The sequence below is a fragment of the Natator depressus genome, chromosome 2, assembly GCF_965152275.1.
Source record: "Natator depressus isolate rNatDep1 chromosome 2, rNatDep2.hap1, whole genome shotgun sequence".
Taxonomy (NCBI): domain Eukaryota; kingdom Metazoa; phylum Chordata; order Testudines; family Cheloniidae; genus Natator; species Natator depressus.
The window spans coordinates 44,802,318-44,829,798 of NC_134235.1; the positions used below are offsets into that span (position 1 = coordinate 44,802,318).

The 27,481-nt window shown below is 40.6% G+C and overlaps 2 protein-coding genes across 2 annotated transcripts in view; one reads left to right on the forward strand and one right to left on the reverse strand.

Annotated features, from left to right (window-relative positions):
• Positions 1-7,365, forward strand: part of C2H8orf88 (chromosome 2 C8orf88 homolog) — an 86,796-nt gene extending 79,431 nt beyond the window's left edge. The window contains exon 5 of the mRNA XM_074944124.1: positions 7,004-7,365. Within this exon, the coding sequence (XP_074800225.1) occupies positions 7,004-7,062 (59 nt within the window). The 3' untranslated portion in view covers positions 7,063-7,365. The remainder of the gene's footprint in view (positions 1-7,003) is intronic.
• NECAB1 (N-terminal EF-hand calcium binding protein 1) overlaps positions 1-27,481 on the reverse strand; it is a 116,642-nt gene that overhangs the window by 47,339 nt on the left and 41,822 nt on the right. Inside the window, exons 4-5 of the mRNA XM_074944120.1 lie at positions 11,526-11,551; positions 9,448-9,545 (exon numbers count right to left, since the gene is read on the reverse strand). Of these exons, the coding sequence (XP_074800221.1) occupies positions 9,448-9,545; positions 11,526-11,551 (124 nt within the window). The remainder of the gene's footprint in view (positions 1-9,447; positions 9,546-11,525; positions 11,552-27,481) is intronic.

Consider the following 27,481-nt stretch of genomic DNA (forward strand, 5'->3'; position numbering starts at 1 on the left):
TATGACCTAGTTGGCATCACGGAAACTTGGTGGGATAATACTCATGACTGGAATATTAGTATAGAAGGGTACAGCTTGCTCAGGAAAGACAGGCAGGGAAAAAAGGGAGGCGGTGTTGCCATATATATTAAAAATGTATATACTTGGACTGACGTTGAGATAGAAATAAGAGACAGACTCATTGAAAGTCTCTGGGTAAGGATAAAAGGGGTAAAAACAATGGTGATGTCATGGTAGGGGCCTACTACAGACCACCAAACCAGGAAGAAGAGGTGGATGAGGTTTTTTTTTTTTTTTTTTTAAACGACTAACAAAATCATCCAAAGCACAGGACTTGGTGGTGATGGGGGACTTCAACTACCCAGACATCTGTTGGGAAAATAACACAGCAGGGCACAGATTATCCAACAAGTTCTTGGAATGTATTGGAGACCATTTTTTATTTCAGAAGATGGACAAAGCTACTAGATTTTGACAAATAGGGAAGTACTTGTTGAGAATTTGAAAGTGGAAGGCAACTTGGGTAAAAGTGAACATGAAATGGTAGAGTTCATGATTCTAAGGAATGGTTGGAGGGAGAACAGCACAATAAAGACGACAGATTTCAAGAAGGCAGACTTTAGCAAACTCAGGGAGTTGGTAGGTAAAATCCTATGGGAAGCAAGTCTAAGGGGAAAAACAATTGAAGACAGTTGGCAGTTTTTCAAAGAGATATTATTAAGGGCACAGGAGCAAACTCTCCCACTGCATAGGAAAGATAGGAAGTATAGCAAAAGACCACCGCGGCTTAATCAGGAGATCTTCAGTGATCTAAAATTCAAAATAGAGTCCTACAAAAAGTGGAAACTGGGTCAAACTACAAAGGATGAATATAAACAAATAACACAAGTATGTAGGCACAAAATTAGAAAAGCCTAGGCACAAAATGAGATCAAACTAGCTAGGGACATAAAAGGAAACAAAACATTCTACAATACATGAGAAGCAAGAGGAAGACCAAGGACAGATTAGGCCTGTTACTCAATGTGGGGGGGAAAGACAATAACAGAAAATGTGGAAATGGCAGAGGTGCTTAATGACTTCTTTGTTTCAGTTTTCACCAAGAAGGTTGGTGGTGATGGGACATCTAAAATAGTGAATGCCAGTGAAAATGAGGTAGGATCAGAGTCTAAAATAGGCAAAGAACAAGTCAAAAATTACTTCTCTAGATGTCTTCAAATCACCAGGGCCTAATGAAATGCATCCTAGAATACTCAAGGAGCTGACTGAGGAGATATCTGAGCCATTAGCAATTATCTTCAAAAAGTCATGGAAGACAGGAGACATTCCAGAAGACTGGAAAAGGGCAAATATAGTGCCTATCTACAAAAAGGGAAATAAGGATAACCCGGGAAATTACAGACCAGCCAGCTTAACTTCTGTAGCCGGAAAGATAATGGAGCAAATAATTAAGCAATCAATTTGCAAACACCTAGAAGATAATAAGGTGATAAATAACAGTCAGCATGGATTTGTCAAGAACAAATCGTGTCAAACCAACCTGATAGCTTTCTTTGACAGGGTAACAAGCCTTGTGGATGGGGGGGAAGCGGTAGATGTGGTATATCTTGACTTTAGTAAGGCTTTTGATACTGTCTCACATGACCATCTCGTAAACAAACTAGGGAATACAACCTAGATGGAGCTACTATAAGGTGGGTGCATAACTGGTTGGAAAATCATTCCCAGAGACTAGTTATCAGTGGTTCACAGTCATGCTGGAAGGGCACAACGAGTGGGGTCCCACAGGGATCGGTTCTGGGTCCGGTTCTGTTCAATATCTTCATCAATGATTTAGATAATGGAATAGAGAGTTCACTTAGTTTGCGGATGATACCAAGCTGGGAGGGGTTGCAAGTGCTTTGGAAGATAAGATTAAAATTCAAAATGATCTGGACAAACTGGAGAAATGGCCTGAAGTAAATAGGATGAAATTCAATAAGGACAAATGCAAAGTACTCCACTTAGGAAGGAACAATCAGTTGCACATACAACATGGGAAATGACTGCCAAGGAAGGAGTATTGTGGAAAGGGATCTGTGGGTCATAATGGATCACAAGCTAAATATGAGTCAATAGTGTAACACTTTTGCAAAAAAAGCAAACATCATTCTGGGATGTATTAGCAGGAGTATTGTAAGCAAGACACAAGAAGTAATTCTTCCGTTCTACTCTGTGCTGATTAGGCCTCAGCTGGAATATTGTTTCCAGTTCTGGGTGTCACATTTCAGGAAAGATGTGGACAAATTGGAGAAAGTCCAGAGAAGAGCAACAAAAATGATTAAATATCTAGACAACATAACCTCTGAGGGAAGATTGAAAAAATTGGGTTTGTTGAGTCTGGAGAAGAGAAGACTGAGAGGGGACATACCTTTTCAAGTACATAAAAGGTTGTTACATGGAGGAGGGAGAAAAATTGTTGTTCTTAACCTCTGAGAATAGGACAAGAAGCAATGGGCTAGGAAAAACTTCCTGTCAGAGTGGTTAAGCACTGGAATAAATTGCCTAGGGAGGTGGTGGAATCTCCATCATTGGGGACTTTTAAGAGTAGGTTGGACAAACACCTGTCAGGGATGGTCTAGATAATACTTAGTCCTGCCTTGACTGCAGGGGACTGGACTAGATGACCTCTCGAGGTCCCTTCCAGTTCTATGATTCTATGATCATTAAGATAATGTATTATTGCCTCCATTTAAAATTGAATGAATGCAGTCTAGCAAGAGATTGTCTATCTTTAGACATTTTTCTGCTGCTTTTGCTATGATTTTAATCCTTTATTCCCCCCACATCTGCAAGGTGCAGCTAATTACTTCTATAATGATGCTATAAACTTCTCTTTACCTGCAAGCAATACATCCTCTCCTGTTCTTGTATTCTCTTCCCTGAACAAAGATGTGTTCTACCGCCTCTATACATCTTTTCTCTTACTTATTTTTTCTTTTCCTATTTTGGGCAGTGGGTGCCTTTTGGTAGCCTCCACAAGTGATATTTTTTTGAATAATTTTAATTTTTTGTATTTATCTAGCTCATTCTGCTATTGCATATCCTTTATATGTTGCACTGTGCTTTCCTCCACAATTTTGCATGTAAGTTCTGTCCCTTCTGCACACTCCTCATCTGAGTGATTTCCTCCCCATTTACTGTACCTCATTCACTGTTCCCTTACAAATGGCTGCCATATGTCCAACCCTGTGACAATCCTAGCACCTCACATGGGGAGGCGGTGTAAATATGTAGTTTAACCCAGAAAGATCAATACCCCATTTGGATCATATCTGGAAATGTCCCATCTTTGAGTAAGTAGCCATTTAACAAACAGCACTTTATCATTTCCTGCACTCTTTGATTTCATCCGCAGACAATCCAAGTGGTACTTTATACGTGACCCATCTTGCTTCGGTCAGGCATGTAGACCATTGACAAGTAACTTTCATTTTTCCTAGGGTTACAGTTTAAGAAGTCATTTAGCTTGCTTCTTATGTGTACATTTTGTCAATAGCTCTTTTTATGCCACCAACACTTTGCTTTATCCATTCTGCCATTTTCAGGGGTTAACATTTCCTATTTTCATTTCTTCAGTCATTGATTTGACCATTTTAAAATGTAGACTTTTATCCTGTTTTTCATTTCTATGCATTTCTCCTCCTTCAAATCCTGATATTAATATTAATAGTATTTTTTTTCGATGTGAGACCTTTCCTCATCCCCTGCTGCTCCCCCTTCATAATCCAAGGCAACTTTCTCTTCCTCCCTTATTGTTAGTTTTACTGTTCTGCCTCATTTCCAGTGGGGGCCAGAGCCAGAGCCAGCCACAGTCTTTAGTTCAGTCTCACCGCCTTCAGCCAGAAACCAGTACTCATCCTGACTCAAATCTCAGTGCCAAGCCTAGCCTAGATTTGCCCTGCCCCTTCCTGCTCTTATTTCATGGCTTTCTAATCCTAGTCCAGCTCCTCCCCCAGCTGGGCTTCATCTGCCCTTAGGCCCTATCAATCCCTGGTTCTCCTCCAGGTGCAACATCTATGGTTAATTTGCTCATCCTGGCCCACATTAATGTGCTCAGGACTTCTGTGGAGTGGATACCCCATCACAGCAGCTCTCTCTTCACCTAAGAAAACAAAAGAAACAGCTGTTGGATTTTGGGAGCAGTCCCTGGCGTACAAGTTTGGTCAGCAATGTTACTGGAAACATTGTGAAGGGACTTCACCTTGAACCCAGTCTAGTTCAAGTTTTAAAAGTGTTTTATCTTTATCTCTCTTGTAACCATTTCTGACTTTAATACCTTGGAAGTATGCTTGCTTAAAACCTCTATCTTTGTAAGTAAATAAACTGGTTTTACCTTTTAAAACTAATCCAGTGTTATGAATCGTTTGGGTAACAGACCATTGTATGTTGATCCACCTAGAGGGGCAATGGGCCTAATATATCAGGACTGTCCAGGATAGGGCTGAACAGTGCAAAACACATTTTTTTGGTAGGGAAATCCAGGACTGAGAATGTTTTGGGTTCATCCTGAGAGTAGTAACCAAGGCTGGTGGAAGCCAGAGTGTGGCTGGTGTTTGGTGACAGGCAGCTGAGGTCAGAGTTGCGGGACCAGGGCTGTAGCTATACACAGACACTCTGTATGTGACCTGCATTCTGTCTGTGAGGAGCCCAGGTTGGGAGCTACAGTAGCAAAGCTTTGCGAGACTACCCAGGTTGCAGGGCAAGTGGTGACACAACCCCTCGCTGTCTGGATTGCTCCCCAGAATATATTAAAAGCATTGAATCTTGAATTTTTAATGCTTCCTGTTTGTAAGACTGAAAAAGAGAGAGGTAAACACAACTATCTCAGCTTTCACTTTTGAGCAGGAAAATTGTAACCTGCCAGCTAGAGGAAGAAGAACCCAAACCAACTCGTAATCTAGCCCTCTCGACTATTGTTGCCAGCCTGGCAACAAAAGTGACTCATACAGTAACTTATCCCCAGAAGAGGAATGATCAAATATCAAGTGCCACAAACATCAAGTCCACCCCACCTATAAATTCTCAAAGCCTTCCTTCACTTCCTTGTCCAACTGTGTGTGTGTATCTCCTGGATCAGAGCTGCAACAATAGGGCTTTGGCCCAGCATGCTTTAGTAAGATGTCTATAGCATTTAAAGTACATTCTCTGGGAACAGAATTAAACTCTTCTTTAACTGCATATGCTTCCCTTTTTACATCTTCTTTCTTTTTGTTCTTTATCTCAGTGATTCTCCTTCAGACATGAATAATGATAGGGCACCTAGTAATCACACAGTAATGAACATCCACCCAGATGAACGTTGCAGAAGCTGACTGTTTCAGTAAAGAAAGCTAAGGATAAGATTCTTCTCCTGCACACACATTACACAGTACCTTGCGCTAGGAATAGTCCCATTTACTTCAATAGGACCATTCAGAGCAGGGTAATACTCAGTATCAGTAAGAATGGCAGAATCTAGCCTGACACTGGAAAAGAAAAGGGGCCTAATCCAAAACCTATTGACATCAGTAGAAAATAATCCCTGGATTTCAATGGGCTTTTGATCAGAACAAACAGGCAAAGCTTATATTGGAGTTCTGATTGACTGAGGACTGCAGAATGTCACATGCTGAGATTTGGGAACAAAACTGCATGGACTTAATGCAGTGCCTGTAAAAAGTGTTATTAAATTTCAGAAAACAAAATTTAATGCAATTAAAAAAAAATCAAACCAGCTTCATGGTGGTTCCTTGCTGCACATTAAAATAATGACTATTTGCATTTATGAATATAAATCAAACAATATTGCTCACTCTGATGTTACCAATTTCACTTAGAAAAAATGCAAGAACAGTAAACAAGAAATTACACTGAACTCCAATTTTTTAAGCTTAATGCAACCTAGATCTAGCTAAGTTTATGTTCTGAATATGGAAGGGACTGAAAGCTTGTTCACAATTCGGTTTTTAGAATTTCAGACATGCTGATCCAATGTATTTGTGTTCTCACTGAAGACAGACATTTTTCCCCCTCTACTTGGTTACCCTGGAAACTGAGGATGAACAATTATCTAGGGGCCTGATCCTGCAGTTGTCATATAAAATACCCAGTGAATAAGGATGCCACGCCTTAGAGGGGTGCCTGATTTTTGGCCCAGCATTGGTTGTTTATCTGGCTTTAAGTTGGGTGGATCAAGTGCATGAAGGGACAAACCAATTTTTTTCTCCCCCCAAAAAGCAGAAGTCATGACTGAATAAGTTGCCTATCGGAAAGAGTGCTTGCCTAGTAAACAGACCTGAAGAAGAGCTCTGTGTAGCTCGAAAGCTTCTCTCCTTCACCAACAGAAGTTGGTCCAATAAAAGATATTACCTCACCCACCTTGTCTGTCTAGGAACCAGTCTGTCATTAAAGGGCCTGATTATGAAGTGCTTGAGCTTCCTCAACTCAGTGGGAAGTCCAGGGGAGTTGAGGGCACTTGACATCTCTCAGGATCAGGCCCTTAGTCCCCCCCATAATACTTAAGTATTGCAGGGCCCTCCTGTGTGAAAAGATGATCACTATCATAAAAATACATAGAAACTTCAGTATTTTAGGGAGAATTCTTTGAATACTCTGGTTCATTGTCTGACAGCATGAGCACCCTGTTCTGTTTCCACCGTTTTTAATAAAAAATGGCTGACTGAAAGATATGTATACCCCAGGATTATCATCATTATTTAATACTAATATTAGAAGGTGACCCATTCCTGTTTGGTGGCCCTTCTGTTGGTGGCATCTGACTTGGATGATGAAAATGAACATGCGTTGGTCTGCCCTGCTTTGGATTGTTATCGAGCAGAACCTGTGATCAGCATGGAGGCATGTCCTCTGGAATGGTGGCCAAAGCATGAAGGGACATATGAATGTTTAGCATATCTGGCACGTAAATATCTTGCAATGCCGGGAACAACGGTGCCACGTAAATACCTGTTCTCACTTTCAGGTGATGTAAATAAGAAGCGGGCAGCATTACTTGTTTGTCTAAGGGTACGTCTTCACTAGCCGCTGGATCAGCGGGTAGTGATCGATCTATCGGGGATCGATTTATCGCGTCTCGTCTAGACGTGAAAAATTGATCTCCGAATCGACGCCTGTACTCCACCTCAGCAGGAGGAGTAAGCGGAGTCGATAGGAGAGCTGTCGCGGTCGACTTGCCGCCGTGAGGACAGCCAGGTAAGTCGAACTAAGATACGCAACTTCAGCTACGCTATTTGTGTAGCTGAAGTCAAAGTATCTTATTTTGAAATCTTCCCCCCCCACCCCCAAGTGTAGCCCAGGTCTGAGTGATTGGCTGAACAAGAAGTACGACTGAGTGGACTTGTAGGCTCTAAAGTTTTACATTGTTTTGTTTTTGAGTGCAATTATGTGTTTAAAAACAAACTACATTTGTAAGCTGCACTTTCACAAAAAAGAGAGCATTACAGTACTTGTATGAGGTGAACTGAAAAATACTATTTATTTTTATACAGTGCAAATATTTGTAATAAAGTGATCACTGTACACTTTGTATTCTGTGTTGTAATTGAAATCAATATATTTGAAAATGTAGAAATCATCCAAAAATATTTAAATAAATCGTATTCTGTTTAACAGTGTGATTAAAACTGTGATTAATCACAACTATTTTTTTAACCTTGTGATTAAAAATATTAAATCCCAATTAATCATTTAACAGCCCTACTGTGGATGCATAGTGCTGTGTGGAGTGTGCTGTCCAATGTATCTCCTGAGGAAAGCAAAACCACTAAGCATGAATCTGAAGTCAAGATAATGTCTAGGCAAGTTTTAATGTTTTTAATTGAGTTGCTGAGGCAGCTAAATATAACACTTATTAATATCCCAGATTTTCCCATTTGTTTTGTTTCCAGTCAGTAATGCTTTTCTTCACAACATTCTTACTACTCTATTGAGACTCCTCCTGTGTAATTAACTTCCAAAGTAATTCTTAAATGCAGCATTCTATTTACATCCAATAATTATTAGATGACATGTTCTGCCATTTTAGCACTATCCTGTACATGTGCCTAATCAAGCAGTTTATATTTAGGCTTATGTCTAGAAAGAATAAATGCAGATATTCCTTATTAATGCCCCTATCTGGCAAGCGGCTGAATGCTCCCAATGCCCATTGACTTCACTGGGAATTGGAGGTGCACAGCACCTCCCTAAATCATGCTCTAAATAAGTAAGTGTAACGGGGTATGCAAACACCACTCTGGACAACGAGGGGTTAAAACACTGCTCTGGGCTTAGTCAGCCCAGCCCCACCACATCTACAAGACAGGTACAGGCTGGAGGAAGAGTTAAAAGGGCGCAGACCAGCTCACTTGTTGGTGGACCAGGGAAGAGAACAGACCTTCAACCTCTGAGGAAAGGCGGGAGCTTCCCCAACAACCACTGCCTGATAGTCCCTCCCTGAGGTAAGGGAGAGCCAGATCCTGAGACACCCTGAGAGAGAGGTGTTCCTTGTTCTCTTTTACTAACTCAGTTTATTTGTGTTAACTACCCTTGCTTTGTGTTTATGGACTACCTGGCGGGGGAGAGACTTTGAAGTGACCTGGCCAGAGGGCCAAGTCACAGGAAGGGGCAAGCCACCGCAGAGAGCAACCAGCAGTAGCAGCAGATCCTAGTGGAGAGATGCCATGCGACGCCCAGTCATGAGGAGGTGCTGGCGGTGAGCCAACCCTTGCACAGTAAGATATAAACTTTCTGGCTGTTTGTACATGTCAGTTGCTCAATTAAAATCTGTACATTCTGTACTCTTGGAAAAGTCTTGATGCAAGAGATGGCATCTTCTGTAATTATGGTACTGATGAGAATCCCCATATTTCTCTTGTCTATATGATGCTGTTACGGGCTTGATGCAGGAATTACTGGGAGAGATTCCATGGCCTGTGTTATAAATGATCATTATAGTCTCTTCTGGCTTTAAAAATCTATAAATCTGCAATTGGCCATACTGTAAATAGTGTTCCTGAACACATCATCAAAAACTAACTATTGAAAGCTGTGTTTAGTGCTTCTCTCATTCTATATTCAGGTAATTGGCTTAATACAACGTTACCACTTTTATGATATCCAGGATCTTCTGAATGGAATATGAACACCCTACATTATTAGGAGTTGAAGGACATGTCTGTCATTCAAAAAGGTAATTTTGCATGGATTGAAACTACAAATTCCTTGCACCTAGACTTTAATGCCGTGGTATTTTGACCATTTCAAGAAGCCTGTTTCTCCTCTAGTAATAAAACAGAAACATGGAAATAATTAAACAAGAGTTATCAAATACTTCATGACTAATGAAATTAAAACCCAGTACATCAAATCACAATAGAAAAAAAGACTCAAAATATTGTGTAGAAGATAAATATAACTTCCACTTACTTTCTTTGTTTTGTCCATTGCCTTCAGTATAGAAACATTTAGGTCTTCTAAGGCAGACAGCACATTTTCATACTCTCCCAAATGCCGAGAAAAATATTCTGTAAGAATAAATCATGACTCCAACAACCTTTCATCTAGGATTTTAGGTATCAGACCCAGCTAGTAAAATAAATGTAACAAACAGCTCACCATGTTCTGAGTATAATGGAAATACATACTTCCCTAAATAACTTTCAGTATGGGATGAAACTGAAGAGCTTTTCCATAAAATTCTATTTTATCAAGGAAAGTAATTAACATAATTATATTTGTTTTTCTTTTAGCAGCACTGTGTGTTCATTTGAGGGAATTGGGATTGTATAGTGAATAGGGCATAGGATTATGAATTGAGAGACCCTGAGGTCAATTGCGGCTTGACAGGTCAATTAATATTTCTGCACCATAGTGTTAGATGAAATATAGCTCCTGTATGTCTATGCATGCTGCAATCACATCTCCGACTGCAGTGTAGACATACCCTGTGAAGTTTTTTAGTTAGATGAGAAGGAAACAAAAAGTCAGTGGAGTCACTAACACATAAGATTGAGGAGAATTTAGAGACAGAAGCTGATATTGCTTAGAGCCTGAATTCACTTATTTGCCTCATTATTCACAAAAATAAGTGGCAGGTAGTGTGACTTAATATCCTGGAGATCCATTTTATTTGGAGGAAAGGGAAATAAAATGTGGAAAAGCTGTAAAAAAATCACTGAAGTGAGCATGTGGCTATTTCAGATTTTCAGGCAAAGGGCTCAGATTAATTCAGTTCCAGAATTATGAAGACCAAAGCAGGGAAGATGAGAAACAAACTAGTGGGAATTTATAAGAGATTTCTGAGGATGTTGGAAAGATCAGCTGTCATGAGAGTAGCTAATGTAACCCATATTTAATCAAGGTTGATAGGAAGAACAGGATACCTTTAAACCTTATATGCCAAATTCTGCATATAGCATTTAGCACTTAGTCAGACAATGGAACAGGAGTCTGTTTGCATGGGCCTGACTGCAGAATTGGGGCCTAAGTGAGTGCACAATTTGCAGATGTAATAAGCCGATCACTAGCAGTAAACTATAAATCAAAGCAGTAGAGAAAGGGCACAAAACCATTATCCTCCCTTTCGAGGTGAGCTGTAGATAATTTTGGCCAGATCCCAAGCTGTTGTAAATCACCATAGCTCCTTTGACTTGAGCTGAGGATCTGGCCTTGTGTTATTTCAGCCACGCACTCATTGCATTTCATCTTAAAGAGATCACTCATTCTCCTCACATTTGGTCAGTGTCGCATTAGACCTACATGCAAACATGCTGGCAGTCAAATGATTGTGGGTATTTCACAGTGACCTCCTAAAAGGCTTCCATGCTATCAGCTCTGGAAAAATATAAATGCACATATACCACTCTGCCCATTATTCTCTGACTTTCCTCCCAGAACTATGCATTTTTTTTTACAAGAATAACTGATTTTTGACATTTTTTGGGTGGATTTGAAGAACTTCTCTGAACTTTGTACTACTTGCACTGCACGCTGCATTATTAACTCAGATGCTGTTAAACTAGCTCAGGAACAAAAATAAGTGGTTTTCAGGAAAGTACATGTGGTGGACAGCTTTTGTGGGGCAAATTCTGCAGCTAATGGGAGTTTGACTTGATAAATTCTGCCAAATCTTAATCAAGTTGGAGGAGAGTAACAAAGCCATTGGAAATGGTAAGGTTGCCTAAGTATTTATACTTGAGGAAGTAATGGAATAATTGGAATAAAAGTTGTCCAGTAATAAGCATATAAAGTAGAGCAGAGAAAAGCACTTTTGAAAGATAAAATAATGAGACTGAAATATTCATGAAGTATTTTTGCAGAATTCTCTAGCAGATTCCAGTTTAGTCTTAAAGGTTCATTGAGCCACCTCCATTTTTCCCTATAGTTTTATATACTTGTTCCATATTATCAAAGAGAAAAACAAGCTCAATCCACATGATGTGTTCACATGTAATACAGGCTTGTTGCAGTTTTGTTCTCTGGCTGTCTTTGAAAAGGAAACTTACCACAGAGTTCTTCTGTGTCAAGGTTGCTGAAAAGATAAGAATATATAAATTTAATTTAATTGCTGTTCTTTCACTTTATTAGTAAGGAGTAAGATTCAAAGAGAGCAACTGGACACACGGATAACATGAATATCCAGAGTTACAACAATTAATTTATATATAAAGTAGTTATAAAAACCTCATGTTTCAGAAGTTATGTCAATCTCTAATTATTGGGGACTAGAATGAGACCTTTGAGGGCCAGATCAATCCACATGTGTCTACCGCTAAGTGCCTACATCTCCCTCTGAGCAGGGGCAGCTCTAGCAATTTTGCCGCCCCAAGCAGTCGCCGCCAAATTGCCACTGCGCCAAAAGCGGTGGAGCTGCCGCCGAATTCCCGCTACGGGACATGGACTGCCACCCCAAGCACCTGCTTGGAAAGCTGGTGCCTGGAGCCGGCCCTGCCTCTGAGATGTCTGGTATTGGCTGCTATTGGAGACAGAATACTGGACTAGATGGACCACATGTCTGACCCAATAAGGCAATTCCTATGTTCCTTGTTAGTACACTTTGTAGTACCTACACCTCAATATAATTGTGACTGGTACTTTAATATCTAAAATACATTGTGGTGCTTACAATAGTATTTGAAGTCATGGATTTTCCGTGGACTACAAAACTCTTTACAAACAAGTAAGCCACGTCACATTTTTGTGAAGTAGGTAAGTATTATGCCCTATGAAAGTGTATAGGGAAAAGTGTAGTATCCCTTTCAGGGACAGGCTGATGCTGATAGCCTGCAGATAATCAAGGAGGCCCTGCCACACCCTGAGGGCTGAGCCATATAAATGGCCAGGATGCAGAGTTAACTCAGTCGAGCAAAGTAGAGTGAGGAATAGAAGCCAGGTAGGCTGCAGTGGGTGCAGGTTGCTTTCTGAGTACATCTATGCAACAGCAACAAAAAAAAGACTCATGGCAGGGAGTCTCAGAACCCAGGTCAACTGACTCAGGCTCATGCTGTGCGGAAAAAATAGCAGTGTAGGCGAGGCTTGGGCTCTGTTTTTTTGCTGGGTTTCAGAGCCTGGACTCCAGCCTGAGCCCAAATGTCTACACTGATATATTTAGCTCCACTGTGCAAGCCCAAGTCAGTTGACCCAGCTCTGAGACTTGCCACGTGGGTTGTGGTTTTTGGTGTGTAGACATACCCTCAAGCACCAGGAGACAAGCCTAACCTGACTTGGAGACTGGTGCGTGGACTTTAAGTTTAGGAGCCTTGAACCACGGTCCTGATGAACAGTTTGTTACAATGATTCCTGTCCTGAAACCTGATGAAAAAGGGGACATGGTATTTTTGTGAATATGGCTTCTTGCCTCAGGTGGCTAAAGAGAATCTTTTGCTGCTGCACTGGGTGAAATTAAAGTGGGGCACACCAGTAGCACCATACTGGGCTGTAAGGGGATGTGTAGGGACTGCCCACACCTTTACACACCCATTTCACAGACTAGTAAACTAAGGCACTTGGAGATCACACAGTGGTCAAGGCTGAGCTCCCAACTGAACCCAGGAGTCCTAACACAGTCCCTAGCTGTGTTCATGATAGAACTTCCTTCCATTCATTACAAGGACTGAGATTGTTTTCTATATGGGGAAAAAAAAAAATCAACAGTGGCTCAGGAAGTTCACTCTTTGTATTGTTTCATCGGGGGTGGGGTTCTGCTTCACAGGAGAAGCAGGGGTTCAGCCCCCAAGATTCCTCTGTGTCCTTGCACCAGCTTTGACCCCTAGCTGCACTGCCTGGCCATTCCCCGCTGCTCCTTGAGGAAGGAGATATCTCACATCAGGGATTCAGTCAGCATTCGCTTCTACAAAGAATCCCACCCTGGAGCAGTGGGTAGTGATGATGAGGGAAGGATGTATGTTCCTCCATGGTGCCGGTCCTTCCCTTTCTGCCTCCAACCCCCAGCATTCCCTCTCCTTCTCCAAGGAGGGGCTATCGCAGGGATTGGGGGAAGAGCAGGGATGATGCTATGAAGGTTGCCCTCTTTCTTCATGGGTCCCCTGGTCAGGGATCTGCGCAATATTCAGACACTCTGGCTAGCTCTTAAGGTGTAACTAATACACAGCACTTTGTTTAGGCTTGGCTTTAAGGTTAGGTGCTTTACAAGAGGAAGTGAAGAATTAATCTCATCTGCTACTAGCTGCTCAGATACTGGTAACTTCAGTGGAAAAAGGAAAATGCCAAACTGTAAAGAAATGGTTCAAACACATGGGAGTTTGTGGTTATGGAAAATTAACACATCAGGTCCATACCTAACCAAAAAGATATTTGGTTACTTTTTATTCCATACTCAAAGTACATCCATCTGCAATTTTTTTTTTGAATATCAACATTTGACAGACAAGTCTGGTCTGTTAAATGTGCATATAAACACTTTGCTCAGTTTAATAAAATCGCTAGAAATGATATATTATAGTTGTAATGATGCTCACTCTGTAATAAGGTAACACCCTGTTAAACAGAAATCTGACCCCTTTTTTGTATAATGTTTCTGTAAACAAAATCTAACTGGTACATGTATGGGTTTTTTTTTTTATATTTACATGGTAAGGATTTATAACCATGTTAAAATTTCCTAAATAAATAGTTTAAAAATTAGTTGATTTTAGAAAACTTCCATCTGAAGGCCTCTCTTTCCATTTTGGGATTAGAAATTGGTTTGAGTTACTCTACTGAACCATTTGATATATGTATTGTCATCTAACAGTGTTTTTCCTGTCCCTGAAATCTTTTTTTCTCTCTCTCTGCCTGGAAGCGACAGACAGTCTAGTTTGGACTATCTCCCTTTTTCATTTGCTTCTGATATATTAGCATTTTTGCTCCATTGAAGAATTTTTACACTGAGTTTAATGGAGCTTTCACAGGATCATGTTTTTGCTATATATTTCTGCTGTAATGTAATAGAGACTATGACGTGCAGTGTTGTTTTAACAGTCAGTGGAGGTTATCATGAAAACATAGTTCTCCACATTACACACATCATGCAGGATTGCTGACCTTAACTGACACTTGTTCACAGTTTGTAGTTTTTTCCCTAAATTAGTATATTTTTCAATGTTTTTTCATCAAAGGAAGCTTGTGTCTCATTGCCACAATTACAAGCTGTTGGGTACGCAACTGAAACCTTTACAAAATGAATGAAAATTACAGAGAGGGATAAAGCTATTAGAAGTGATTTTCTAGGTCTTGGGGGTGTCAATCCAGTGAAATACCAGGAATTAAATTAGCTTGCAAAAACTAACAAATCCAAAGTAATTTAAGATCTCGCAGTTCAGCATCCAGATACTTCTATCTCATGGCAAAAAATAAAACCTGAAACATACTGTACTGTAGAGCAGAAGGAACGTTTTCCTTTTTTGATACCTTCTATCTTTGTCATTCTTTCTTTCTTCCTTCTCTCTCTCTCTCTCTCTCTCTCTCTGCAGCCTAGTTCCACTGTCAGCCTACTACCTTTACTAACACACCAAATAGAAATAATAAATATTAGAACATTATTGAATCAACTTAGTGGTACACAATCTTCTTATCTATTGTATTAATGTCTCTTTTTTTTTTTTCTTATGTTGGTTACTCTTCCAGTACGTTGAATGAAATTTAATTGGTCTACAGTCCTCTGTTGTTACTGCACCTCTACTTGGTAATTTCTTAAAATAAAGATTAAAAAATGCAACAACAAAAAACCCCTCCAAGAATAAAAATGAAGATCAGAAGTCTGTCACTGAAAACCGCATTTCTGAACAATGTATGCTTTACAGACATAGGAATTAACAAAAGTTAAAGGAAGAGTACAGAGGCAGATAAATCAGTTGTGTTTCCTGAAGCTCATCATGGAGTAAGACTCATTTTCATCCCATCAAATGGAGGGATTCTTTTAAGTAGGGCTGAAATGCTACATTATTTTTAATACCTGAAAGTCCAGATTTTCTGCCCTGCAGGCATTTTAATAATTGAAAAGAACATTATTTAAAAAACTTAAAATTCCCTTATTTACATGCATCCTTGCTTTGCACTTCACAGGTTTTTCTGTGCTTAGGTGACACTCTTGGTTGTGATATTGAATATAATAGATTTTAAGGGCAGAAGGGACATGATGATGATCTGTTCTGACCTCAAACAGCATTGCCACCTTTTCAGGTTTTTCCAGGGTCACCCTTTTTGTGGTGGTAGTTCTGGGAAATCTGTAAGGGTGCTCAGTACATGCTAACAGCTGTCTAGTTTTATGGGCTCTAGATAATCCCAAATGTCCTGTGTTTTTGTACATCAGAAGTGGCAACCCTACTCCTACATATCACAGGGCAAAGAACCTCATGGAGTTATTTCTGCATCAAGCCCATAACTTCTGATTGAGCCACACTATAAGTTATGGGAGGAGATGTACCAGTTCCAGAAACCCACCTTTCATGCTGATTGCCTGGTTCTTGCTGACTTTCTTCAGCAGAGGCCTGCTCTCTCGCAGGAACTTTCTCTGGGCCTGCTGTTTGAATGTGGCAGAGGTGTGTCATTGCTAAAGCAGCCATTTTGTAACTGGCTGCAGCAGCACCCTCTCTTCCATGTGGTAAGTTCTTAACTCCCATTCTGTTTCCCTTTTCCTACTCTTGAGGAGATGGTACATTCGTCTCACTCCCACACTACAGCCAGAAAAGTCCCTTATCTCGTCATCAGTGTGGTCCTTTCAGGTTACCCTGCAAAATCACCCTTCCCCAGCCCTGATGAGCACTGTCTGTATTCTGAGTGGATCCAACTTTAGTTAGCAGATGGTTAGCTGCTTTTCCTCACTCCCACACCTTCTGCCCATGCCAGTCATCAGTGGCTTTCACATACTAGCTCCATGTTGTATGAGGGCAATCCTCTGGTCAAGGTTCCTTCCCCACTCTGAACTCTAGGGTACAGATGTGGGGACCTGCATGAAAAACCCCCTAAGCTTATTTTTACAAGCTTAGGTTAAAACTTCCCCAAGGCACAAACTATTTTACCTTTTGTCCCTGGACCTTATTGCTGCCACCACCAAGCGTCTAACAAAAATAACAGGGAAAGAGCCCACTTGGAAACGTCTTTCCCCCCCCAAACCTTACACCCCCTTTCCTGGGGAAGGCTTGATAAAAATCCTCACCAATTTGCATAGGTGAACACAGACCCAATCCCTTGGATTTTAAGAACAAGGAAAAAGCAATCAGCTTCTTAAAAGAAGAATTTTAATTAATTAAAGTAAAAGAATCACCTCTGTAAAATCAGGATGGTAAATACCTTACAGGGTAATCAGATTCAAAACATAGAGAATCCCTCTAGGCAAAACCTTCAGTTACAAAAAGACACAAAAACAGGAATATACATTCCATTCAGCACAACTTATTTTATCAGCTATTTAAACAAAACAGAATCTAACACATATCTACCTAGATTGCTTATTAACTCTTTACAGGAGTTCTGACCTGCATTCCTGCTCTGGTCCTGGCAAAAACAACACACAGACAGAGAGAACCCTTTGTTTCTCCCCACCTCCAGCTCTGAAAGTATCTTGTCTCCTCATTGGTCCTTTTGGTCACGTGCCAGTGACGTTACCTTAGCTTCTTAACCCTTTACAGGTGAAAGGGTTTTTCCTCTGGCCAGGAGGGATTTAAAGGTGTTTACCCTTCCCTTTATATTTATGACACCTCCATATTTTATAAGAGCAAACAGAAGGCAATTTCCAGGGTGTATGTGTCACACAATACTGGGAGAAGAGCATAAAGTGGGACCTAACTCACCAGGGGACGTCAGCAGAGGCACACACCCTTAGCATAGCCTTTTTAGGTATTAGTGAGTGGGGTTTCTCTACACCACTTTTCTCTTGAAATTATAACCACCTTCTGACTGCTCTCGTTCACACCAACCCACTGCCACCAGTTTTGTCCAGCTGAAGAATAAGTGCAGTGTATATTTTTTGCTTATGACTCCCCCTTTGGCTCAGCCTCACCCATTTCACAGAGCCAGCCATTGTGCATCGACTTTGCACAATTGAATTGTGTAAATTGAGTGCAGGACACTAGCAGTAAGGTTTAATGGTGAGAATAGTTTGTATGGAAACACGCACCTTACATAAAATTTTAAATTTTTTATTTCAAATGGGTTTCATCTTGATAAGATTAAACTAACTGTTCTCTGTCAAGATGTAGATTTCATAAGTTAAGCTGTTTATAGCCCAATTCCAAAATAGCAAGTCTACTGTAATTGCCTTGTTTCCAAGAAGAATAAGAATCTGGAGATGGTGAAACTGACCATAAGTTTGAGCTCTATTTTTAATTTTATTGATGGATGAATGTTGAGTGACTTACTGTTGCTAGGTTTTTTCCAATTACCTATTTTTGTAGGATTTTTATATTGAACTGTCCGTAAACTGGTGACACAATGTTACCTTAACACCTTTCACCCAGATAGGACCAGACCAGCTTGTGTAATGTATCTGAACTGTTGATATTTTGCAGGGAGGGTCACAGACTCTCAGTCTCTGCAAAATGCAGAACACTGACTATTTTAAAAATTACTTATTTAAGCACACATTTGCTAAATGGCACTTACTAAGGGTGACTTAATTCAAACCTAATTGGACCAAGCTGCATAGCTGCAAGGTAGGCCTCACACCTGGTTTGTTTGAAGACCTTGGGGGAAGGCGTGGCAAGGCAAAATAAGCAAAGTAATGCTGAGAAGCCTCGTCTTGCAGGTCAACAAACAACCTGAGAGATGACTGACCTTCCAAAATCTTTGAGACCCAGCCATCTTGGGGAGAGGAAGTAACAACATCAACAACCAGCCCTCTCCAGCCTTTGACCATTCTCTCCTTGCACCCAAAGGAGGCCTATTAGCAAGAAGCACCATGCCAGCTGAACATCACCATCTGCTGCCTTGCTTATGCTTCCAGCTCCTACTCTGCAAGAGTCCAGAAGACCGTGGGAGCAGGAGATTTGCACCCCCCCCCCCAGTTGTATTAAGTATATTGTTTTTCCTTTTTCTGTGTTTGCTTATTAGCTGGGAGCTGTCCCAGCCTTTTTAGTTTTGGAGTGTGTAAGTGAAAGTGTGGCTGTGTGTGTGAGCACCCATAAAGTCCACCCATAAAGGTGCCTGACAGAAAAGTTCCCTAGGCTTAGCCAGGTTTAAATATTGTCTATTTTCTAATAATTGTTTATTGTCTAATAAAATTATTCATTAGTGTGTGTTCTGTATTTAAAGTCCTGAGAGACTTGAAATTGTCATATCTAATTTCTGGTAAATAAGGGTTGTTAACTTTCTGTTTAGCATGCTTGTTAAAGTCTGTGTTAGAATATCTGTGTTGGGGAAGAGAGGTTAGCCACCACAGAGGAACTGAAATCTAAGAAGGAAACTTTATAATGGGCTCTGAGGTTGAGACATTAGATAATAATTTGTTTTCAGTGTTAAGCTACTTAACCATTCAAATTATATTTATATTTAAATATAATATATATTTTGACTGACTGTGGTGAAATCTTTTTAGGGACTTGTAACCATCTGACAGCTACCTTCTTAGACTCCTTGGAATGTATAAGGATTGATCATTTTCAGCACTAATTTGATGACTTAACTCTATTCCAATACTGAGACTGATCTGATGTTGATTTGATGTACTTTATTCTTACTGTAGTTAGTTAATACAATGAATAGTAGTTTAGCTTTGGTGATATGTGTTCTTGCTTTGGTTTTAGTGTAAAGGTTTTATACATTTTATAAAACTGATACTGAGTCACATTTTCTTTCAAAAAACAAGAGGGGTCCAGTACCTTTGAGGGCCGGGCAGAGATATCGGCTGATCAACCTAGAAGCCTGACCAGCTCTATTAGGAAGCTGACTCAGTCTTTGGTTCTTACAGTGGCCACTTTACCCCATCGTTAGGCAGGCCCAGGTACTTCCATATGGTACAACATGTTGAAGTCATTGCTCTCTTGGTGTTACTCATGCCACTTTCTGGAGAGAATTTTGGAAGGATACTTATCAGAAAAGAGCCACCCCTAATCTTTAAACTAAGTGCCAATAGACAGAAAGATATAAACTAAGCCATAGCTGAAACCATACAGAACACACCATGGAGAATGTTGTGGTGGTACAATGAGAGAGCTTGTGTATGATCCCTATCTTTTCTTTCACTGCAACCTGTGCTGCTTCACATCCTCTCTCCTAATTTCTTCCTGTGGAGAAGAAAGTAAATCAAGACTTGACACTTATGTTTAAAACCTCTCACATCCTGTCTGCCAGCCAGGCTTCCTCTCCTCTTTCAAGTTCCTCCTTAAAATTCACTTATTTCATACTGATTGATGTTTCCTTCTATCTAAGATACTTATAGGCTGCCCATCACCATAGTATCTGAGTACCTCACAGTCGTTGAGTATGTTTAACCTCACAAAAACCCTGTGAGTTTGGGAAGTACTATGATTCCCATTTTACAGATGGGGAACTGAGACAGAACCAGGCTAAGTGATTTGCCCAAGGTCATGCAGGAAGTCTCTGGCAGACAGGGAATCAAACCTAGGGATCATACTAGTGCCCAAATCACTGTACCATCCTTCCTTGTCTATTGTACCTACTACCCATTGAGGTCCCATTGTCCTTTGTGTCCAGATTGAGTTAAATAGTAGGCTTTCCAGGGCAGAGACCCTGTAATTTTGTATGTCTGTGATTGTTCAATACTATCAACATTAATAATATGTGTCTTCAATCAGCATAGGCACGAGTAAACCTAGCAAATTTCGTTCTTCACAAAAAGGCCTAGCTAGCTGCAGAATCCGATGTAAGTAATTGGGGACTTAGAGGAGATTGGGGGGTAGAGGTGGAAAATGCTTAGCACAGGGTTGTGTCTGCAACATAACTCAGATTTGCAGTGCACAACTTTACAATGTTCCCATTGGTATACATGCCAAGGAATGCCATAGTATAGACCAATGGTTCTCAAACTAGGGCTGCCGCTTATTCAGGGAAAGCCCCTGGTGGGCTGGGCCGGTTTGTTTACCTGCCACGTCCGCAGGTTCGGCTGATCACGGCTCCCCCTGGCCGCAGTTCACACCTCAGGCCAATGGGGGCTGCAGGAAGGGCAGCCAGCCCATCCCTTGGCCCGCGCCGTTTCCTACAGCCCCCATTGGCCTGGAGCGGCGAACTGCAGCCAGTGGGAGCCGCGATTGGCCGAACCTGCGGACGCGGCAGGTACACAAACTGGCCCGGCCCGCTGGGGGCTTTCCCTGAAGAAGCAGCGACCCTAGTTTGAGAACCACTGGTATAGACTACAGTCTGGTAATGCTGAACATGTGTTATTTACAATATTTTCCAGACAACTGGCATTCTGATTCGTGGTGAGCATACTAGGCACAGTGTATAGTGAAGAGCATACATGTCACATCAGCACAATTATTTTCAGAATCTCTGCTGCCTATTAAACACAGTATTTTTTCACCTGCCTGACTTTCTCTGTTAAAACCCTCTGTGCCTAATATTATGAAGTTATTTTTAAGGACTATTTTAGGTATTCTTTTTAATAATCTTCCCCACCCACACCACATAGTTGAACATACCTAATATCCAAAAAAAGGCCATTCTACATTTGAGCCAGATTCAGTGACGATAAGTGCTAGCAGACATCCCTGATGGTAGAATCTCCAGGAATCCAAGATGTGGCAGTGCAAAGTAACTGCAACCTGTTCTTGGCTCCCCCTTTTATAAGGGATCATCGCAACATCAACCATGGATAAGGGCTTCCCACAAAGAGGGCCTGGCTAATGCCCTGATTCAGTGCTACTCTAGAATATACACCACCTAAGCTCATACAGAGCCTTGTTGGGATGAAAGCTACCTCCACCCCAGCAGATAACCAGCACAGGGCCGTTGCATTCAGGATCTCTGTGGGGTTCAGTTCTGCTGGCACAGGGAAATGTAATTTACATTTGCTCATTATAGGAAGCAGTTATGCACAAGGTAGACATAATGATGTAAAGAAGGTTACATAAACAGACTTTATTGAACGCTCTGAATAGCATTTCGAAGATTTTCACGAGCCAGCGTCATTTAGACATTTCGCTACCAATGACTGTGGTCTCATAATAAAGATTTAGAAATTTATTGCTTAGTTATTAAAATCTCTTTTGTGTTCTATAGTCATTCTGCTGTAGGGGATTATTGTTTAATTCTGGTAGTTGGAGTCATCTGTTTCTGCCTAACATTCATGGTTCTATGCTCATTGTGGTGGTGGCAGGAACTCTGAGGCTGGTATCCCTTATTGTTATGCAGAGGTATCCTTAGAATAATTAGTTATCACTTTGTGTGATGTGGTTACAACAGAGAATGAAATTGTTCTGAATAATGAATTGAGACAATATAATGTACAATGCTCAGACAACTGAACAAACCTATAAATATACACTATAAACTGCTCCCTTGCATCAGAGGGTGATTCACAAGAATGCAATGACTATGCAGCTGACTATACTAAATCAGTACTTCATCAGTGTGATATGTGCCAGCAATGCCCCTTTGCCATGTACATTGGCCAAACTGGACAGTCTCTACACAAAAGAATAAATGGACACAAGTCAGACATCAAGAATTATAACATTCAAAAACCAGTCAGAGAACACTTCAACCTCCCTGGACACTCAATTACAGACCTAAAAGTGGCAATTCTTCAACAGAAAACTTCAAAAACAGACTCCAACAAGAAACTGCAGAACTGGAATTAATTTGCAAACTGGACACAGTCAAATTAGGTTTGAATAAAGATTGGGAGTGGATGGGTCATTACACAAAAACAATTTCCCCATGCTAATTTCCCCCCCTACTGTTACTCACACCTTCTTGTCAGCTGTTTGAAATGGGCCATCCTGATTATCACTACAAAAGTTTTTTTTCTCCTGCTGATAATAGCCCACCTTAATTGATTTGTCTCGTTAGAGTTGGTATGGCAACCCCCATCTTTTCATGGGGTGTGTGTGTGTGTGTGGGTGTGTGTGTGTGTGTGTGTATAGATAGATATCTATCTTCCTACTGTATTTTGCACTACATGGATCTGATGAAGTGGGTTTTAGCCCACAAAAGCTTATGCCCAAATAAATTTGTCTCTAAGGTGCCACAAGTACTCCTTGTTCTTTTTGCTGATACAGACTAACACGGCTGCTACTCGGAAACCTAGAGTCATGTGACTCTCATGATGCATGCAGCTTGGTTGGAGGGAAAGCCATGTTGTATTATGGGAGATATAGTCTTCTTGGGAGTATGGCCCAGTGGAAAGAATAGGACCCAGAACTACAACTCCCACAATGCAATGTGCTGATAGAAAAATGTAGTTTAATGTTTTGTTGAACTGATTCAAAACATTTGGGTTAGGACAACAAAATGAAATATTCCAATTTGGGTAAAACTGCCTCAAAGCAAAATACTTTTTGTTTAGATTTTTCTCAGAGGAAAATTGAAAATTTTCTTCAAAATTGAAATTTCTCTTAAAATTTCAGTTTTGCAGAAATTGAGTTTTCCTTTGGAAAATCATTCTAACAGAAAATTCCCAACCAGCTTTATTTGAACCCTGTTCAGAGAAGCTGTATCAGCATCAGAGCTGTGCAAAACATTATGAGCTTTGAAATCTTGTATGTCCACATTATTGTGTATAGCAGATTTTTAGTAGCCTTGGTGGTTCATGAAATATTGGACCTTAAAATCAGATCATTCTGATTACCATCTTGCCTTTTCCTCCACACTTAGTTTTAGAGCTAAAATCAATGCTATATATAATCTGAATGCTTATAATCCCTATTGACAAACAATATAAAATATAAATCTCTGGTTCTGGGAAGTTGATGAGAATATTGCTGCAAAATTCATGCTTGAACTGAAGTTTAAGCAAAATGACCAGATTTAAAAAGGTGGCATCACCTCTTTTATGATACTTTTTTCCAGTCTATTTGTTGTTGAATGTTAAATATGTGCATACAACTTTTCAACAGTTCCATCACATTTTAAAGAAAAGTTAGTATTTGCCCATAAACTGCAATTCAACAAATTGGAGAGACTGTTTGTGTTCCATGCTGCTGCTTTCATAAAGCCTGTCTTATTTCCATATTGTATTTGGGAAGAAAAAAGATGATGGAGTTCAATATTTTCTCCCTTTAACTTTATTGGACAGTTGTAAATCCTCTTGCATATGGAATCAGAATGTCAGCAGCAGCATGGGACTCAGATGGACTCTCTGATTTTGATGGAAAACCAAGTAAGGGATAAATATTGACCATTCTTAAAGTTTTGCTGACCTAATGAAGTTTTATAGTTTACATTCGGTAACCCTCACAACTGCCACTAATTTGCACATTTTTTGTGGTCTTGGCAGAATCACTATTGTCTTGTGTTATTTGTATGCCACTGTATTGAATAAGTGTAGTACACTAAACTCCAGGGTAATGCAGATTGATTGGACCACAGGAGCAGAGGGCTGGAGCATGACGTATTGCTACCTGCCCAGTTTTAGAGGCCTGAAGTATCCTCTCAGTCCTAGTATGGAGGAAGTTTGGGGCACATTAGAAAGACAGTGAGGAGAAGTTTGCCAAGTCTCTCTTGTGATCACACACAGGAATTGGATCATCAGGAATGTTAATCTGGTACCTTTCATGAGCATTAAAAGGGGGACAGATTCTCTGCTGTGTCCAAGATCCGCTCAGTGCAACAGAGTGGAAGTGGCAGGAAGTTGGTTACGGCTCCTTGATTCTCTGCCCAACTCTGCTCTATCCCTCACATAGTTTAAAGTAGCCTAGGCATAAGTTAAATAGCTCCAACTGGCAAGGTCCCCAAGTGACTCTCCACTACGTGGGGGTAGCTGGGCAGCAGTGTACTTTGTCCATGTGCCTGCCATCACATATCCCCAGCACTACTTCTAGGCCATGTCTGCAGGAACTAGGGGAGTAGCTCAGACGCTGGCTATGCCAGTTCGGCACTCACTGGGGATTTGCGTGCAATTTCTGTTCCTTTTGCACAGCAGAGTGGAGCTGAAAATGTGGCCCAGTATCTTTAAAATAAATCTTCAAGAATTATTACCCACTGGCCCATTTCAGTCAGCTGTGAGTGATGCAGTTATCACACTGTGTCCTCTTGTCAATCATGAACATAGAATCCCGGTTAGAGTCTGATGGCATTTCTTATTTTGTAATCCTGACAGATATTCTTGTCATCTTCTGACAACTTTTCCCAAGGATGCCATTATTAGAACAATTACTGGGCAAGTGTAGAAGGCACTAGCGGGAGTATTTGCATTTGTAATGAGCGCCAGAAATTATTCACTGTAACCAAGAACTATTTCAGAGACTCCCACTGGATGGAAGCATGGGATCCTTGTCATTTACAATAAAATTTGAGGGCTCAGAATTAGTGACAGCCTGAAAATATGTACATAGAGTTTGTCCAAGAAAATGTATCACAACCTGGCCTAATGAATCAGTAGTGCATAGAGCTACTATTATGGCAAAAAGGCATGCTTTCAGAATGGTGTATTTTGGAACTTTGAAGACTGGGGACAAGGAAGGGCTTGGATGTCCCCGAGTAAATGGGTTAACTTTTAAAATTCCAACAGACTGAAATTAATATCTGAGAAACTGGTGAAGCCATGATTCTAATGAGGGGCCATGAAAGAGGCCTTCCATCTTGGTTTAATGCAGGCAAAGGTGCCCATGAGGGGATCTGAAAGGCTGATCTGTATGCCACTGTAGTGAAAAAATGCAGCACACTCAACTCCAGGATAACATCATTGATTGGCCCACCAAATCTTAGGGCTAGATCGTGACACATTGCTACCTGCCCCATGTTGGGGGCAGTGACTGTTGTGCTGCTCATAGATCAGGCAGTTTTGCTGGACCTGGTGTCCCCATTGCTACAGGGAGCAGTAACCTGCACTAGGTCTATTTCTGTGGCAGTATACATTCTGTGAGATACCAGAACAACGATGTTACCAGGTGCATTGTGGAGACAGAGCTGAATGTCTGATCTCTTTTTCACACACCCCATTATCTCCTCCTGCCCCCTGCATGGGGAGGGGACATAGCCACTCTGAAGAGCCTTCTTTCCCTCCTCCTGTGCTCTTTTATGGGTCACATTGCACCCCCGTACTCTCAAGTGCTGTTGCACTCACTGGACCAAGATTTGGCCCATGATATATCCCAGATATTTAAATTCTTCCCACACGTTCAATGTTATATTTATAAATGGATCCCAAGGTTATTGACGTTTGTGCAGTGTATTCTCTCCTCTCCTCTGGCTACAGCTATTCAGGCAGTAGCACAGATAATAAGCAAAGCATTTTTGAGTCATACCTCATAATCTACTGTGACGTTATGATAGGATGTAAAATAATTTTACTTTAATATTATCTTGAATTAAGTTAGTGAAGAGAGACACAAGAAACACAATACAATATGTTTGGCATCAATGCCACCAAACGCTTAAGCCCATGCTGAAAGTGCTTTCCTGAGTAGGGATATTTTAAGCATGTGCATAAAGTTAAATACATACTGGCGTGTTTAGGGGAATTGGGGCTTCAGTGACATTTTCTAAAAGTATTACAACCCAATGTACTGAGGAAGGAAAGGGCAACACTGAAACAAAAATGGGTTTACAAAGCACGTGAGAGCTTACTAAAATACTAAGATATAAAGATTCTAATGGGGATAATGAACTCATTGTTCTAGTGCTTAGGTTCACACAATTACAATAAAAAAAGTTGCCTTTCTTCCTTATCAAATGTAAATTTAGCAATGGTGGGAGAAAGGCTTTGATTTAGTGAGTCATAATTCAAAGGCCAAGAAGCAATTGAATTAAAAAAACCCCAATTTAAATATTGTTAAGGTTGAAATTTGAAGTCAGAAAGCCAGAAAAAGCAAGTCATGTATGATTACTCTTTTTTTCTTAATCTTTACAATACTGGCATGTTCCAGTCTGCCATCCAAATGGGTGCACAGGAAAATGTACTAGGATTGCAATCGTTAAGGCTGCGAGATGATTATAATTTTCTGTTTTCCCTCCTCTGTAACTTTCTTCTTTTGGTCTAAACTTTCTGTGTTTTGCAAAAATTGGATTTTTGAAAACTGAAAATCCCTTTAGCCATTTTTGAGTTATCAGAGTAGGGAAAAGTACGTATAGTATTTTCACCTTAAGAAGCAATCTGAGATCTTCTTTGTGCAGTGATAACTCAAAGACAGTGGAGCTTTTGGGGCTTGTTCTCTATTGCCCTGAACCTTGTGTGGGCATTTACACCTGTGCCAAGTGAATACGAAATGCTACCCAGTCAGAATAATGGTGTTTTACATTCACTTGGCACAGGTATTAATGTCCACATAAGGGATAAAACCATGGAGAATTAGGTCCTTGAACTTGAACTTTCAAAGTACTACTTTAAGTAGCCCTTAATGAAGAAGAGCCAACAATGAGTCTGGCTCAATTCCTGTGGAGAGAGGAAACCATATTATTAGAATGGAAGACCAATAAATTCTGAAGTGTGTGTACCAAGGAATGCTGTTACACAGCCATTGATCATGTGAGCATGACAAAAGCAACAGTGGCATGATAAAATTGCCAGTTGTAGACATAAACTGAATATATAGCCAAACCACCTAGCCAGAAATTGATCTGGGTGGCACTTGATCTGCAAGGAGCCCATGACCCTTTGTGATTTGCCATGGTAAAGACTGATGATGAAATGCATACCTTATTATATACAGTGGCCCTAATCCTCAGGTTTGGCTGAATTGTGCTTTTGTGTGCGGCAGGAATAGACTGCTGCCCATTTTGGGGCCATCCTGGATTGGTCCACAGAGTTAATGAGAGTTGACGAATCTTAACCTTTTTCTTAAAATAGTAAAAGGAAAGCTCTTTGTCGCTGAGACTTTGTATCTCACCTTTTAGCCTTCCATGAATT